Source organism: Wasmannia auropunctata, unplaced genomic scaffold (assembly GCF_000956235.1).
Source record: "Wasmannia auropunctata unplaced genomic scaffold, wasmannia.A_1.0 LD335968.1, whole genome shotgun sequence".
NCBI classification, from domain to species: domain Eukaryota; kingdom Metazoa; phylum Arthropoda; class Insecta; order Hymenoptera; family Formicidae; genus Wasmannia; species Wasmannia auropunctata.
The window spans coordinates 79,517-95,567 of record NW_012026922.1 but is presented as its reverse complement, the minus strand read 5'-3'; the positions used below and the strand labels follow the sequence as shown (position 1 = coordinate 95,567).

Sequence of the window (16,051 nt, the reverse complement as noted above, 5' to 3'; positions counted from 1 at the left end):
AAATTTTCTGAAGTGACTTTTCACTCTTTTAGAGTGAATTTCACTCCAAAAGAGTGAAAATACTGCCACTCAAGTGACCGAGTGACAGTATTTTCAATCTTTTGGAATGAGATTCACTTCAGAAAATTTAGAGAGTACACGGAAAGAACAATTTTACTGAATTCAGATCTGAAAATAATTTTTGTTCAATAATTGAAATAATTTTGTGTGAAAGTCAAAATAATTGCTAGAATATCAAAACGTTTTATAGCAATACTTATTAGTTTTAACATTCCAACAAATTATTTTGATGATTCAATAAAAAATTATTTTCAGATCTGTTTTTAGCAAAATTTTTAGGTCTTTCAACAAAATCGTTCTTTCCGTGTGTAATATGCTTTGTGGAATATGTTTTGTGTTTGGCTTGTGCTTTTAAAATTAGAAGATACATAAATAAAATTAAAATTAAAATATTAATGCAATCGATAATTGAAAAATTAAGAGAAATTTCAGAACGATGGAATAACTCTTCTTTTTTGTTAATTTTAAAATTTATTTATTGCCTCCCTTGTGATTTGCTGTTATATCTTTCTACGGTATGACGTACACAGCACATAGGCGGAGTCAATTACGTTGTCGTGTCTTTAATCTCGTGCGACGATAAGTGGCTATCCACTTCCAATATAAATGGACATCCTCGGGCGGGTAGTGGCAATTCGTGTAACGCGTTCTTCCCGTTTCATAACTTGGGAGAGATATCGGCTTACACGCACACACTCAACAGATATCCATCGAAAAAATATTGCTGCCAGGGAAATGTCCAATTCTCAGTCTGGCTTTGCAGCTAGCTATCCCGCTCTTTTGTTCCCGCCGGAAGCTTAAGTAGCTTACGTTATCCATGAAAAGACCTGGTGCTTTTACGGATCATTTCAGTCCTTTTTCATATTCGACCCACATATGGTATTATTTCTATACATATCTTTCTCCTTGTCTAATCGTACATATCAAAAGACTTTTTATGCTTTCGCATGCTTCACGATATTTTAATTCAGACGATAGATTTTTAAGACGCGTTCCCCTCAATATTATTTACTTATTTCAGAAATTTCCTGGATTAGAGTCAAGGAGACGGATATATAGAATGAATCGTTATATTATAATAATTTAAAACTATTGAAAATTTAAATAATAAAAAAGGAGAATATGCATAAAATATGCATACGACTAATATACATACTAAGCAAATAATTTATAAACAAAGCAATAAATATCGCAATCAATGTAAAAAAATATTAAGCAATTCGTCGATGTTAATTGTAATTATATAATATTTATTTATAGCAGTGTTTAAATTTTATCAAAATTTATTCATCTATAATATCTTCCAGTTTATTTTCATCGTTATAATAAATGCGAATAAAGTTGTTGCATATGTCTATCAGGTCGCTTCCGAATGCATGGCGTACCTATGCAATGTAGGTATGTATATGTATGTACATACATCGTTGTAATGTATACAGGTAAATTCACATTCACCAGCTGCAATATCGACTAGTACTTTCGCGTGCGCCATAAATCGCAAAAAATGCGGCTATATTTTATAGATGACGGACATGTGTCGAATCCTGTGTGTAGTTTGTATCCGGTACGCGCGAGATCCACACAACGATTTTTCGCTGAAATATCCGGTAAAAACGAATGACATCATGATCTGATCTGTCACGAAACACTTTAAATTTTGCAATACAAATGCGACGTAGTATAGTGTCACCATGCCATGGTGTGCTTTTCTATTGTATAGATATTTATATAAATCATAATAATAATAATGATATGAATAAAACGCGCGAAATAATTATTTTTATCTACAATCGGGCATTATAATTATTACGATCTTGGCCCCTGGACGGTATAGGAAGAGTAGAAAAATGCAAAGTCACTAGAGGACGTTGTCTTGTCGTTCTAACGATTAACCGTCGTAATGGCACCGATCTATGTTAAATGCGGACTATTATCGGCATGACATCCTGCAGATCTTGGCGTCACGATTGGTACGAACACGCGAACCATGACCTGGGTGTAGCCCGCCGGCTGCCCATGCAACACGGCGTAATCGTTGCGAAATGCGCCGCGTATAGCGCCGTACCTGTCGGTTACCTCGCAAAAAATCTGATGACTTTTGAACATTCAACATTTCAGTATATACGTAAAAAATTATATATGAATTCAGCAACAATTTAAAAAATTTGTGAATCTTTAAGGTAGTACCCTCGCGAATTGAAAAGTCAGAATTTCTTGAATTGAAACTATACGTTGTACTAGAAGTCGTTGATGCATGCTTGTACAATTAGAATGAGATTGACCGTTTCAATACTGAGATATAAGCAATTAAAAATTGCATTTTTTATACGTGTCACCCATACAAAGTTCATAAAAATGTCGCGTTTATTTTTGTAGGGCCTAACTAGCAATAAGATGTTAATAAAAAAACGAATATGCGATAAAGGAACATGAAACAGATGTTGTGAAAAAAATTTATAATTTTTTACCGTTCAGTTTGGAAAATAAAGCCTTAAAAAAAATGTAATTTTTTATTTTAATTGACATATGGAAGCAAATGAAGGAGGCGGCCAGTCGACTTGCGTTAGTCTGCGTCTATCTGAATTAATTTTGTTCCGTGTGTGCGTGCGGCCTATGGACAGGCGCAACCAAATGTTTTTTCTCATTGGCGGGAGTGGGAGTATTGCCACCGAGCACGCAATGGAACTTAACTTTTGGAAGGTATGTCGCGAGTGTACTACCTTAAGGTGCAAATTCATGAGACACTCGTTTTAGCGTTAGGACCATGACACACAGAAAAACTTAAGCAGTAAGATGTATAGCAGTAAAGAAATCCAACATGTTGGATTTTTGGTAGTCGCGTGACTTCGACTTTGACGCTAGCGTCAAAAAAAAAGAAACTGGATTTTTTCAGCTTCAGCGTCAAAGGCCGTTGTTGTTTTGTTCTGAACATTTTAGAAACGAATGATATACGATTGCCGTTAAGGTGGATTATCAAACAAGTCTCAGTCAAAAGTTTGTCCCTCCATATGACTAATAATTCAATAAAAACATTTTGCATAGACTGTACATATGCGATTGTGTGACGTTTATGTGACAACGTCACACTATTGAGTTGGCGTTGAGCGATAAAACCACCTGAAACTTGAGTTGCCGCTTTTCGTGCAAGCCAATTATGATCACGTAATTTTGACGCTAAAAATGAACGTCAAACGTCAGCATGAAAAGACACCTTTTGCGTATTCAATTACTTCTTTAATCTCCAGGCAAGATGGTTTTATCGAGCAAGTCCCAGTCAAAAGTTAGTCCCTCCTTATATGACTAATAATTCAATAAAAACAAGCGTAATTCAATAAAAACATTTTGCATAGACTGTACATATGCGATTGTATGACGTTTTGTGACAACGTCACACTATCGAGTTGGCGTTGAGCGATAAAACCACCTTAATTTATTTATTTTCTTCTTATACATAATAAAAAAGGAAGTTCTTTAGTACTTATCTCCCCATATGCTCATTTCAAAATAGTACGATTTCAATGACTTGTGACATTTCTTAATCTCTACATGATTTCTCGAGTAATAAATATTTCTAATTGTAAGTTTGTGCAAAGAACGATTTTGTTGAAAGGTCTAAAAATTTTGCTAAATACAGATCTGAAAATTAAATTCTGTTGAATCATGAAAAAATTTTGTTAGAATGTTAAGCATTACTATAAAATGTTTCTAGCAATTATTTTGACTTTCCCATAAAATTATTTTGATTATTAAACAAAAATTATTTTCAGTTCTGGATCCAGCAAAATTGTTCTTTTCCTATGTTATTTTTATAGAAAAAAAACAAATGTATATATTAAAGCAATTATTCTTGTTCCAATTTCCATTATTGTTCATGCTTTACCGGAAAACGTAAATTTGAATAATCTTATATTTTTTATATATGTCACAGATGTAATTAAAGTTGTTAATTAGTCTAAGTGCTGATGCGGTCTGCATTACTGGAATCAATGTCCATTGAGAAATACTGTATATGTGATTCATTTATAATTTCCATGAACATTTGATTCATCGTTTAATGGCGACTTATTTCTTCCTTATTACAAAAGATCATTAAGGTATGTTCATATCGTCAGATCATAAAATATATATAATTTTCATAGATATTTAAAAAAATTTAAACACAGTGTGAAAAATATTTGACAAAATGGTAAAAATTCAATATCTTATTCTGCCAAGTTTAAAAAGAAAAAATAAAAACTAATATACAATGCATATCGATACACGATAAAATGTTTGTTAAAACCATTCTTCAATTATTGTCAAAAGCAAGAAAACATTCCTATAAAAAAATTGCATGCTTATGACAAATACAATTTAATATTCAAAGCAACTATGCTTTTTCCATTTTTCATATTTTGCATCCTTAGTTTGTTTCCGTATAGAAACGTAAATACTTCTATATTCATAACAATTATAAAAAACATCTTCTACATTGCTATCACTGTTTCATTTTTAAAAAATCACTTTCTTATGGAAGAAGGTACAAAATCTTTACGCATGCATATTATAATCATTTCCCCAGTAAAGACGCAAACGCAAAAAAGCTATCTATTTACTTCGAGACTCCTTTAACTCCGCTATTAGGCGTCTATGAAAGAAGACAACTATCCCTAATTGATACGAAAGACGAGAGTAATGCCACAACCTTCTATACCATATATACACCTATATAAAGGCACATCGAGAGCGTTGACTATGCCCGCAGGTTAGACGGTGCTCGTCTACACATGTATTCGCTATATAGTTCGTAGTAATGCACTCCCACCGTTTCCGCCGGATGTTGAATTCCCGGAGAACTTCTCCGAGGTGGGTAAATGCGATTTATCGTTTGAGAATTTCGCACATAATGTTACCGTTCGCGACATTTGCATCGCGAAACCTAACGTCGTTTAACTTTGCGATTTACCATTTATACAACTTTTCTCGGCGTTAGAATGTTACATGTGCATGTGATGTACATTCAACGCAGAATATAAACTTTAGGTAACAGCTACGTAGAATATAAAATTAAAAATTTATAAATTACATAAAAAGAAATAAAAGATAATGATTTTTTTTCTTTTTTCTTAATGCAATTCATTTAAACTATTTTAGTAATCAGTAATATTTTTATAATTTCTTTTCAGAAGCTTCAATGACTTGTGATAAAGATTTAATAAAATATCTTTAATATTGAAATATAAGTTAATTAAATGTTACGCAACAAAAAAACTGTAAAAAAATACTTTTCTTGTATTGCAAAAAAAGATAAAAATAAAAATATATTAGTTATACCGGAAAAAGCAAACAATAACAATAAATATTTTTTATTTATTTAACTTAATTAAATCAAATTAAGAATCTTCTATTTTTTAAAGATTCAGAATTATTTATTTTGATCATTAAACTCTTCAAAACCAAATTTCACTGAATTTCATAAAATTTCTGCAGAGAAAATTATTGTAACAAAATTCAATAACTTGTGTTTTAAATGTTTCTGCAAAAAATTACTCTAAATCTGGCTTTATAAGTTAATCAAACTCTCTTGAAGGCTCATCAGTTTTAACTGCAACTTATCAAAATTATTGATCATAATAAAAAGAATAGAGTACATATTTTAAAATTATTATAGACGGTTGAAAGCTGCATATTATAATTACTATTATTACCGTCATTATTAAATAGAATATTAAATACCACAATATGGGATACACCTACTCTTTCAACTGTAATTACATACATCGCCCACACAGCGCATTGCCGAAACTCCCGCATTATCTCCGAAACTTTCGCTTCATTATTCGCTTCATACATCTATAACCGTACTATAATAGCAAACACCCACGCAGGAATTTGCCGTGAGAGAAATTCTTGGGATTCTATAAATCTTAAGATATGGATATTTGAATAAGTAAGATACGCCGGCACTGACGTAAATACATCTTTATTGAAAATGTTAAGTCAATGCATATTATTCGTGTGTATTCTATTTCGTTGCTCCAATATTATCCAATTTTTGCGTACGTAATTAACAGCGGAAATGTTAAATTATAGAGAGACATTAACAGTGAACATTAATAAATGTCAAATAAACGGTTTTCGTTATTTATTTAGCTTATCGTTTAATTAGCTTACGCAAGTTTCCATTTTCCGTCCGTATTAAATTAAAGTTATTAAAGTGAATTCGTGAAATTATAAACAATCATAATTAAACATTAATAGTTATAGTCTTGAAGTCAAAAGATGTAAATTTGACATAAATATAATTTACGTTCTTCTTAAATAACTATAATTTTAAAAACTATTAGAGAAATCAACAAAACAGCACAAACTTCTTTGCTATTATTATCCTTCATATATGCGCTCTTATCGCTCTTATCATTATCAAATTAACCGGCGTGTATGTGTGTGTGTATTGTAAACTAAATATGCAGTAGGCCGCTAAATCTACACAACGTTCGCGCGTAATTGTACTGCGAACTGTACAGCAACTTACGTCAATGAATTTCGGCTATTGTGTCACAATTCAGCCTGATTGTTACGACGGATACCGCGATTTGCTTTGTCGCAGACGATAAAATGGAACGCGCTGCGATTGTAACTCTGGCACATGTATCGAGCGCAAACGATACGATTGACGACGCCCATGCTTCCTCTCAAATTACATTATCGGGCACTTTTCGCGATATGTATTTTCATACATTACATCATGCGTAGCACGGAAACGATCGTAATCGATACAGCAATTAAGACATAATGAACATAAGCGTGAGAAGTTGTTGTTTCTAATTATTACTATATAGAAACACATAAAACATCTGTTTTATCAACTAAAAAACTTTTATTTCGTGTTAATATATGTATGTAATACCTAGGTAAATAATAAAATAAAAGTTAAGATATGTAATATCTAGTAAAAATAAAACAGCATTCGCTAGGTTAAAGCAACAAAAAAAACGAGCAAAACGAACATTGCGAATTATTAGATATATAAAAAAAATAAATAGTATTACAATGTTCTCTTCTGTACGTGACAAAAACTGTAAAACATACTGTAAGTGTAATTGTGACAAAAGAGTGAAGAGAATATAAAAAAAGTGACATTGTATTTTCTCTCACACTATATTTTTATATATCATTTTGTTAAGCAATTATCATCAAGATATTATTATTGTAAAAAATGTACATGAATTTATTACTAGATTTCGCTCTTTTTCAAAAATATTTTAACGTCATAATCCGTCATTGCGTTATGCCGCATCGCAATGCAAACGCGGTCGGCAAAAACATCGTCTCAAGTTACTTGAGAACAACAAAGAAATTTAGAAACGTCAACCGAATTGAACAGTATTTCCGATTTCGTAATGCAACATCGTGGAAGCGCTTAAAGAATCCTTATTATAATAATGCGTCCGTATTCCGTTATGAACGAGTCTTCGCGCCGGTAAACGAGACTCCCGCGTACGCGGACTATAATTTTTTAGAGAAAGATCGTATAGAGAGTGGAGTCGTAGAGGGAAGGGGGAGGGAGGGGAGGCAGTGAGAGCCAGGTAAAGGCCGTTGCACTCCCAGCTCGAAGGCTCCTGAGCCCTAGCATAGCGGTACCTTATGCCTTTCTCTTCCCCCCCCCCACTCTCTCTCTCTCTCTCTCTCTCTCTCTCTCTATTCTATTCTTTCCTTTATATATATATATATATATATATATATCACATACTCGTCTCCGCAACACGACACGTTCGTTCAATCGTTATACGACTGTGCGTATACGTTTTGTCTACGGTCACGTCGTAGTACCGCTCCGAAAGAATCAGTCGTGACGCATCATCAATCGGATCTGACACAAACGCGCAACGGATTCCATCGATCAACAACTGGTCCCGAATGTAATGGCCGTTAGAAAAAACCACATTCATAACCACTCATCGCGAAACCAGAAAACCGACATTCGCTTCACTTTGTTTCAAATCGTCAGTTTTTGCGAATCTTGTTCATTAACGAGAAATTGGATATTGATATTAAATTCCAATACTATAATGTCAAATGAGTATTACATATATATCTTTAAATAAGACTGAATTACTGAACTAAAATCGTTACTTTAACTCTTTTATTATAAAATTAACACTCTTAAGCAGATTTTATATTTTAATTACATTTTTAGCTTTTTAATTGAAAATCGTTTTATTACTTTGGATAAATCTTTGTCTAATAAAAATGTTTTTTCGATAAATTTATTGCAGATTTGTATGACTATAAACGTAATTTAGATAAAATGCTACTAAATTAGAATTATAACTTCCTATTAAATATCTGCCCTGAAAGATCAAATTAATATTTCATAAAAAATTTATTATTGAGGATACAATCATTGCCTCTATTTATACAGAATTAGAGAATATTGTTCGTAATAAATGTATAAAACATAATTGCAAATCATAATAACAAGGTGCAAATAAGCAACGTAATAAAGAGACAATTTCTATTACAACCGTGCCATCGTAATAATTGAACCAATCTTCCGATTCAACGAGCAACAATAAGCCGAAGCATATGAGGGAGAAAGAGACGAAAGAAATGCGTCCCGCGTTGTTCACGGCTTATCGACTTCATCGCGGAACTTTCCCGTCAGCCCCGTTTCTCCGTCCGTAATTAACAGCTTCCCAACGAGCATCGTAACGCGCAAGAGCGCCAAATGTGTGCGTGTGCGTGCGTGCGTGCGCGTATGCGCGTGCGTGTGTATGTAACAGTATTCCTTGCCACCTGTGAATCCGCACACCTGTAAAACGCAGGGCTCTTGTCACAGGTAGCTACATACCTGACGTACCTGTACGCAAATGACTGTGCTTCATATACAGGGTGAGGTAAAGGTATCAAAAACCCGATGTTCAAATAATTTTGATGACACTATAATATCTGATAAAATGCGTGCTAATAAAAAACTTGAAACTTGCACGTCCTCCTTAAAAATGGAAAACTTTTATTAGTAATATTTTTTTCGTTTTGATGATATATGTAAAAATGTCAACACTTTTTTCTTATGATGTATAAGCAATATATATATATATATATCTGCCTCGCCCTTAAAATGAATAAAATTGCATGACCTATTTCAGGAACACCATATATAGACACACATACATTCGCGCCCGATATTTAGCGGCGGCGTCATATGGTAGCAAACACCTGCTACGCAGAGAACGCGATTACATACGCGTGTGCGTGGTTGTGTAATGGCCTGCACGGGAGTTTATCGAACGCCGACGAGGAGGGAAGCGCGAGTGTGGGAGCGTGTTGTTTCTCGACGTGCGCGACGCAACGGGGCGACTTTATTCCCGGAGATTTTTCTCCCGCGCCGCGCCGGGTCGGGAGGAAGCCGCGCCGCGCCGAGGAAGCGCGGTCGTGTTATTTCTCTTTCCACGATGCTCCTCGATATGCATGCTTACGCGCGGAACGAGAGAAACGGACAATGGCGGCGGGGAAACGATGAGAATCGCGCGTATGGGAAACATTCGTATATACGTTACGCCGGTATCCGCGCCGCGCTGCTCGAATTTCCGCGGATTCCCTGTTATGATTGTCCTGTTCGAGCGATCGCATGTGTGAATAAAGAGTCGCGTACGTCGTGACGATCGCAAGATCGTCGTGTACACGGGCGCGATCCTATATCAGCATCGCGTTACACGGCATCCCACGCGCGATATCACCGCAGCGACAAGAAATTACGTATGCCGTTGTATTTAGCACAAGGAAACCGCGCGTTATTGGTTTCCGAGTCGCGCGATATTGAGCAACGTCCCGTCTCTCGTCGTCGTTCTCTGAAATATCGCGGCTTTCATACCGCGGTATATAATGGATAATGAGTGTCGCGACGACACGCCTCTTACGTAGAACGAAAACGAGAGAAACGTGCACGCTTGTTCAATCGCATATGAGCCACTTAGCTTTGAAGTTTCTTTGCTTAAAGGAATCGTCATCACAAGTGAGAATTTGTAAGAGCTGACTTACAGCACCGGTGATTCGTACAAAAGAATTCATAGATGAGCATACGTCGCTCATGTGCTACGACGCTGCAATTCAAAAATTGTTGTTATTAAATTGCTAGCAAAGGGAACATAAGGGGAAAAAAACGTGTTTTAAAAGAACAGATATTTTTCCTTATTCCTCTACAATCAGTTATACCTATCGCAATTGCATTTCAAAATCATTATTGCAAAATTAATTTTTGGAAAACTTTGTTTTTTGTTTGTCTCCTTATTATAATAGCACAATTCATTAGCTATATGTATATTGGTTAAACATTGACATGCATTAGGAATATTGGACTAATATTGCACCAATGAATTATACTGTTAAGATTATGATGTTATAGCGAATAAACGATATGTGTTGATAGAAATATACAAATTAAACAAGAAACAAAATATGACACTTTAATGCTTAATTCCCAAGATATAAAAAGAAGATTGAAATTAGCTTTTCGCCTGTTTAAAGCGGTGTCTACAATAAGACTTAAGATTTAAGAAAACTGATCAATCACAATCGATTATTTTTCTCACGTGGAGAATAATCGACTATGATTGGTTAATTTTCTTAAATTTTAAGTCTTAAGTCTCATTGTAGATAACGTTTTAAGCTTCAATGCAGTAATAAAGATAATCAAGATCATCACGCACAAGCGAACACCTTCCGCAATGGGGAATACGTAATAATAAGCAGAATCGGTGTACGCGCGAGCGTACAAATTGCTCTCGTTAACGAGAATGAAGGAAACATCATTGATGCGATTGCGCAAAGAGTGGATGGACCTCGTAGTGGAAATTATGCGCGATTCTCGAGAAGAACGCCGCATTGAAGTCGAAGGCCGAGACTATCTCCGCAGCGCTGCTGCCATGCGTGCCGTAACTATTAGGCAAGAGAGAAACAGGTCGGCGAGAGGTGGACGCAGGAAAAGCAGTGCGCGTAACGCAGCTGTAAAAATGAGGAACTGCTGGAATTAATTGACTCACTATATGGTGAGTCGTATATACGCTGAAATTGGGTCAGACCCGGTCAGACCTTTACTACTCCGTAAAACCGCGTGGCAAACGCGTTTCGATTAAACCAAGCTGATATGAATGAACGAAGGAAATGTTTCTGGCTCTTCGAACATATTTAACACGCTCTACTTGCGATGCGGAGTCATTGAAATCCTCTCGATGCTGCGCTATTCGTCGTCGAAAAAAAGCAACATAACTCGCGATAATTGTGCATCCTTGATCCTTGCTCTTAGAGTGTCGTGAATGTTTCTTGAAATATTTGAAAAAGAAGTATTGATTATATTTGTAAATTGAAAAAAGCTGATTAATCTTGTTAAATGACATTAGTTGCGTAATGCTGCAAGCATGATGTCATCATACATCATGGTTATTTTTGCGTAGTATCTTCAACGAGAACATAAGTCATATTTGATAATCGAAAATACTGTAACATTATAGTGGCCCATTTTTTTACGTGCGGATAAAAATAGCCTTGGCCATAAGTAGAAAGCACCCCCGTAAATTGACGTAAACGTTTTATACCTAATAAAAAATAAATTAAAAAATAATTTTATTAAAAAATAATATTTATTTTTATAACAATTTTAATATATTTTGTTAGTTCATTTTTTTACTTTTATTACAGTCTTTTTCGAGAAAATGCAATAAATTCAAGATTTTATATACTAAAGCCAAAGCTGTATTTTGCCGAAAATAAAATACTTTAAATATATAAATATATTACTTTGGTTAATTCATGTATTTTTCATGTATAATTATCATTATACAAGAAAAAAGTAAAATTCACTTATACAAATAATTATACACTGCAATATCGTCTACAATTTTTTTAAACGTATTCATATTTTTATAACATGTATTTAAAGGTATTAATAAATATATAATTATAAGTAAATGTATTATAAAATTTTTCATTTTATATATCATATTTAAACGTGTTAAAATATTTTTCAAGGTAGAATCTTGAAAAAGTTTAAATATAATTGATTTCATTTATTACGGCTAGTAATCAATTATACTTCTTAAAAAGGACTTTTAATTAAAGGTAAGATCTTTAATTAATTTGCGTAACTCGAGGCATAACTCTTGTGAAGTACAATTTTATATCGTTATGTTCTTATCTCTTTCAGCTAGACAGTTATTACACATTCAATATCCGTTTATTATAGACGAAAATAAATCCAATATAGCGTAATTCAACATCCTTTGACGATACCGTTACATGCTTAACGACTTGCATCGCTAATCAGTACATCGACGAGATGAGATTCTTGACTATCGATCATTCTACGAGATCCTCAAACACGTATACGAAATGAAACATTCAATTTTATGTGACATTTCCTCTATTACTCGATATATAAGATTAAGTATCAAAGATATGTTTTCTATAAGCTTAATCATTACAGTCCATTATAATTCGTAAAAAAGAAAAATAAAGAGCGTATTAAAATTCTTTAATTATAGCGCCAATGTAATTATGCTAACGCCGATCAAAACTAATCTAATTTTCTTTCTGCATTTATACTAACGTTGCCATAACTATATAGAAAGATACAAAGATAAAAAATTACAATAAAAGCTTAATTGAATGTGATTACGCAATATTTCTTCTTTTTTTCGATTTAAACTTACAAAGGAACTGTCGCTCACTGATGATAGGGACATTACCTGGGATATGTTGTAAAGCATCAAAAAATATCAGATTCGTATTTTTCTTGAAGCTTATCTTAAGAGATTGAAATGAACTCTCAAAATTAATGAATATGTTTAATTTTCAGCGCATATCTTTGAAACTAGATATATGAAGGAATGCTTTCTACAAAAGTTTTATGGCATTTTATACTTTTTATAACAATATATTCATTTTTCAATGCTAAATTTTTTAACTGCACCTTTTATCTTGAGATAAGCAAATAAAAAAATATGGGTCTAATATAATTGCTCTTTATAACATATTTAAAACCAATTAAAATCAGTGAAAGACAGTTCGACTTGTTAAAAAAATGGTCAGAGTACAAGTTGATAAAAAAAACTGTGACGAGAGAAAGACGCTATCGGAATCGGATGGCAAAAAAATCGATCGGAAGATACTTTAAGTCGCACACAATCGATCGTAATTAATGAAATCAATCTGTTAATGCATTTTAAAGATTTGACGTTATGATGTTTTTTCTCGTTCAACATGGTGTCCAGCGATATCTGGCTAACCAATACAAGGATAATTTCAGAAAATTCCTGGTAAAAGTTCTGGTTTTTTCAGATCGATTAATTTTCATTATTTATAATTAATTTTTATTAATTTACGCAATATTATATGTTTTGCATTCAAATTAGAATTCTATATGACAAATCAATTAAAATGCAAACAAATTTAGAACAATATTATTTATTGCTTTACAAATTGCTTGCCTTTACCATAAACTTTTCCGAAAAACGATCGATATTATCGACATAATTCTTGCATGCGCGCAAGAAATATTTTTTTCTTTTTTTACGATCGAATTTTTTTTTAAATAAAAGAATAACAAAAATTCAAAATAAATTCCAGGGGTTTTCTAGGAATTTTCCAGGACACATTAAATTCCATAATAATTTCAGGATTCAAGGACATTCAAGGATCGCTGGACATCCCCTGTTCAATGATAATACTCGAAATATTTGTGGAGTGTCAGCAAGCTAAGCCTGACAAAGACAAGGGATCGACCGACACGCCGCAAGATCGCGGGAAAAATTCAGTAGCCTACATAGCCACGAAATGAGTCACATGTGTGTGAAGCGGGCCTTAATTAATAAAACCGATCACGCGCGCCGGACAATGACTCACCGTCAGGATTGGTGAAGTATCCCCAGGTGGGTGTCGCGGTGGCCGCCGATTGCACGACCAAAGCCACGACGCTCAGGGCCAGAGCGCCGGCGGCACCCCGCGCCGCGACGGCGCGCTTCTCGCTCCGTTGCGGATCGGTAGTCGTCGTGGCGACCGCCCTCACGCCCCGACGAGTGCTCGAAGAATTGGTTGCCATTCTTCATGCCGTTCGTTATTCTTCGCGAACGTCCTCTCGGCTTTACGTCGAATGCCGATAACGTGGAATTGGAGTCTACGACGAAAGTCTTCCCTATGCGTTGTCACGGATGCAGATGCGGAATTATGTCGATGAACGATGAACTTCGGTCAACAATCGTCGTATGCGATTTACGGAGATTGCGCGTGAAGCAATGGATAATTCGGAGATCGACTCAACTTGAAAACATCAATTTATTACAGATAGATTTAAATTCCATTATTATACCGATATTATCGATATATTGTACAAATGTACAATCTGATCGGAAATTAAGCACTCCGAGCATCGGCACGATTCGATACTATCAGCGAGTACCGATTTTCCCATTTAATGTTCATCGTTGAGAAATAAAATATCTCGTTTCGCTAAGTTCTGTTTTCAATTCGATTTTCATTAAAAATTACAGACTAGAGTACAATTATATAGGCTTATCATCAGTTTTTCCTGATATTTCCTTAAAGATCGCTCCAACTGATTCGTTGATAACGATACAGCTTTCGGTCCCTCAATCAAGCATCGTTGGAATTTTTTGTGGACCTGTTTGTCACGCGATCTTCGACTGTAAATTCAACGATCCTGATAGGTACCAGCCAGTGTCAGGTAGCTTCTTCAGTCCCGAAATCACGAGATGCGTTGTCGTTGTCGTTGTCCTCGTCGTCGTCGTCGTCGACACGGTCGATAATCGAATTTCGTGTCGACCGCGTTGTCGCGTACGCACGCAATCGATAAGCCGGTGGCCCGAGAACGAGAAGGAGGTGGCGGAGGTGGTTATAGTTGAAGCGGCCGGCGGGAAGCTCGAGGGCGAGTAAGGGGTGCGGGCGGGGGTGCGACGAGAATCGCGCGCGTATTGAGTTAAACGAATTCCACGTTCCGTGTTGTGTTTCCCTCGTGTCTTCCTCTTTATTTCCATACACGACACACGCGCGTACACACACACACACATACACGCACACACGTATTTCGCAAAGCCTTGATTTAGATATCACAATGAACTTTTTATCTAATCTTTTATCCTTTATTTCATTTTTGTTCCGTCTGTAATTTCTGGACTTGTCATATGTCTTCGATCATGCTTTAGGGAATGCGTCAAAAGGAATTTTCACCTCAAAGCGCCTAACGAGCATATATTTCTCTTTCTTTTTCCACTATATTCTCTATGACAGAGACAAACGTACACGTGTTTTTGTTATTGGCATACGTATTTCTCCTCCCTCGAAAACCCTTGGCGAAAGCTATCGGTTTCCTTCGTACTCCGTGGATTGAGTGGAACTCTGTGAAACCGGTTTTTGCGATGTGCAAAGCGGTGCTGCGCTAAAAATAAGATATCTTCTTTCTCTATCTATCTTTCTCTCCACTTCTCTCTCTCCGCGTCTCTCCTTCTCCCCGCTTCTCCTTCTCTCTCTCTCTCTCTCTGTCTGTCTGTCTTTCTTTTTCGTTGTTTCTTGAGATACTCCTCTTTCTTCCAATGTGCAACAAAAACGTCGCGCGACTTTCTCTACATCGTCGCCGTCGTTGAACGAGTTGGGATCGTCGGTTGAACCTACCCACCTTATCCACCCTACTCGCCACGAGGTCACGCGTCGTCCGTTAGGTTGGATTGGCTGGTAGCACGGGCCGCTTGCTATTCACCGAGTCGACTATAGTGCCGCTATAGTTATCGATCGCTTGCGGATACGCTCGCTTCATTTTGTGCCACATCTCAAGCCTAAGGAGTGTGTTTCGCAACGCTCCGTGACTCGCACTCACGTTCGTTCGATCGCGCTCACGTCTGTTCACGTTTTATATTCACATACGTTTCTCACGTCCTGCGCTGTTACATGCTGTACTGTACACCGTCGTACGCGGCAGCGCCGGCCGCGATTATACGCCGCT

At 35.6% G+C, this 16,051-nt stretch overlaps 1 protein-coding gene across 1 annotated transcript in view; it reads right to left on the bottom strand.

Annotated features, from left to right (window-relative positions):
- LOC105454950 overlaps positions 1-15,570 on the bottom strand; it is a 40,928-nt gene extending 25,358 nt beyond the window's left edge. Inside the window, exon 1 of the mRNA XM_011697941.1 lies at positions 13,942-15,570. Within this exon, the coding sequence (XP_011696243.1) occupies positions 13,942-14,137 (196 nt within the window). The 5' untranslated portion in view covers positions 14,138-15,570. The remainder of the gene's footprint in view (positions 1-13,941) is intronic.
- Between the last annotated feature and the right edge of the window lie 481 nt (positions 15,571-16,051).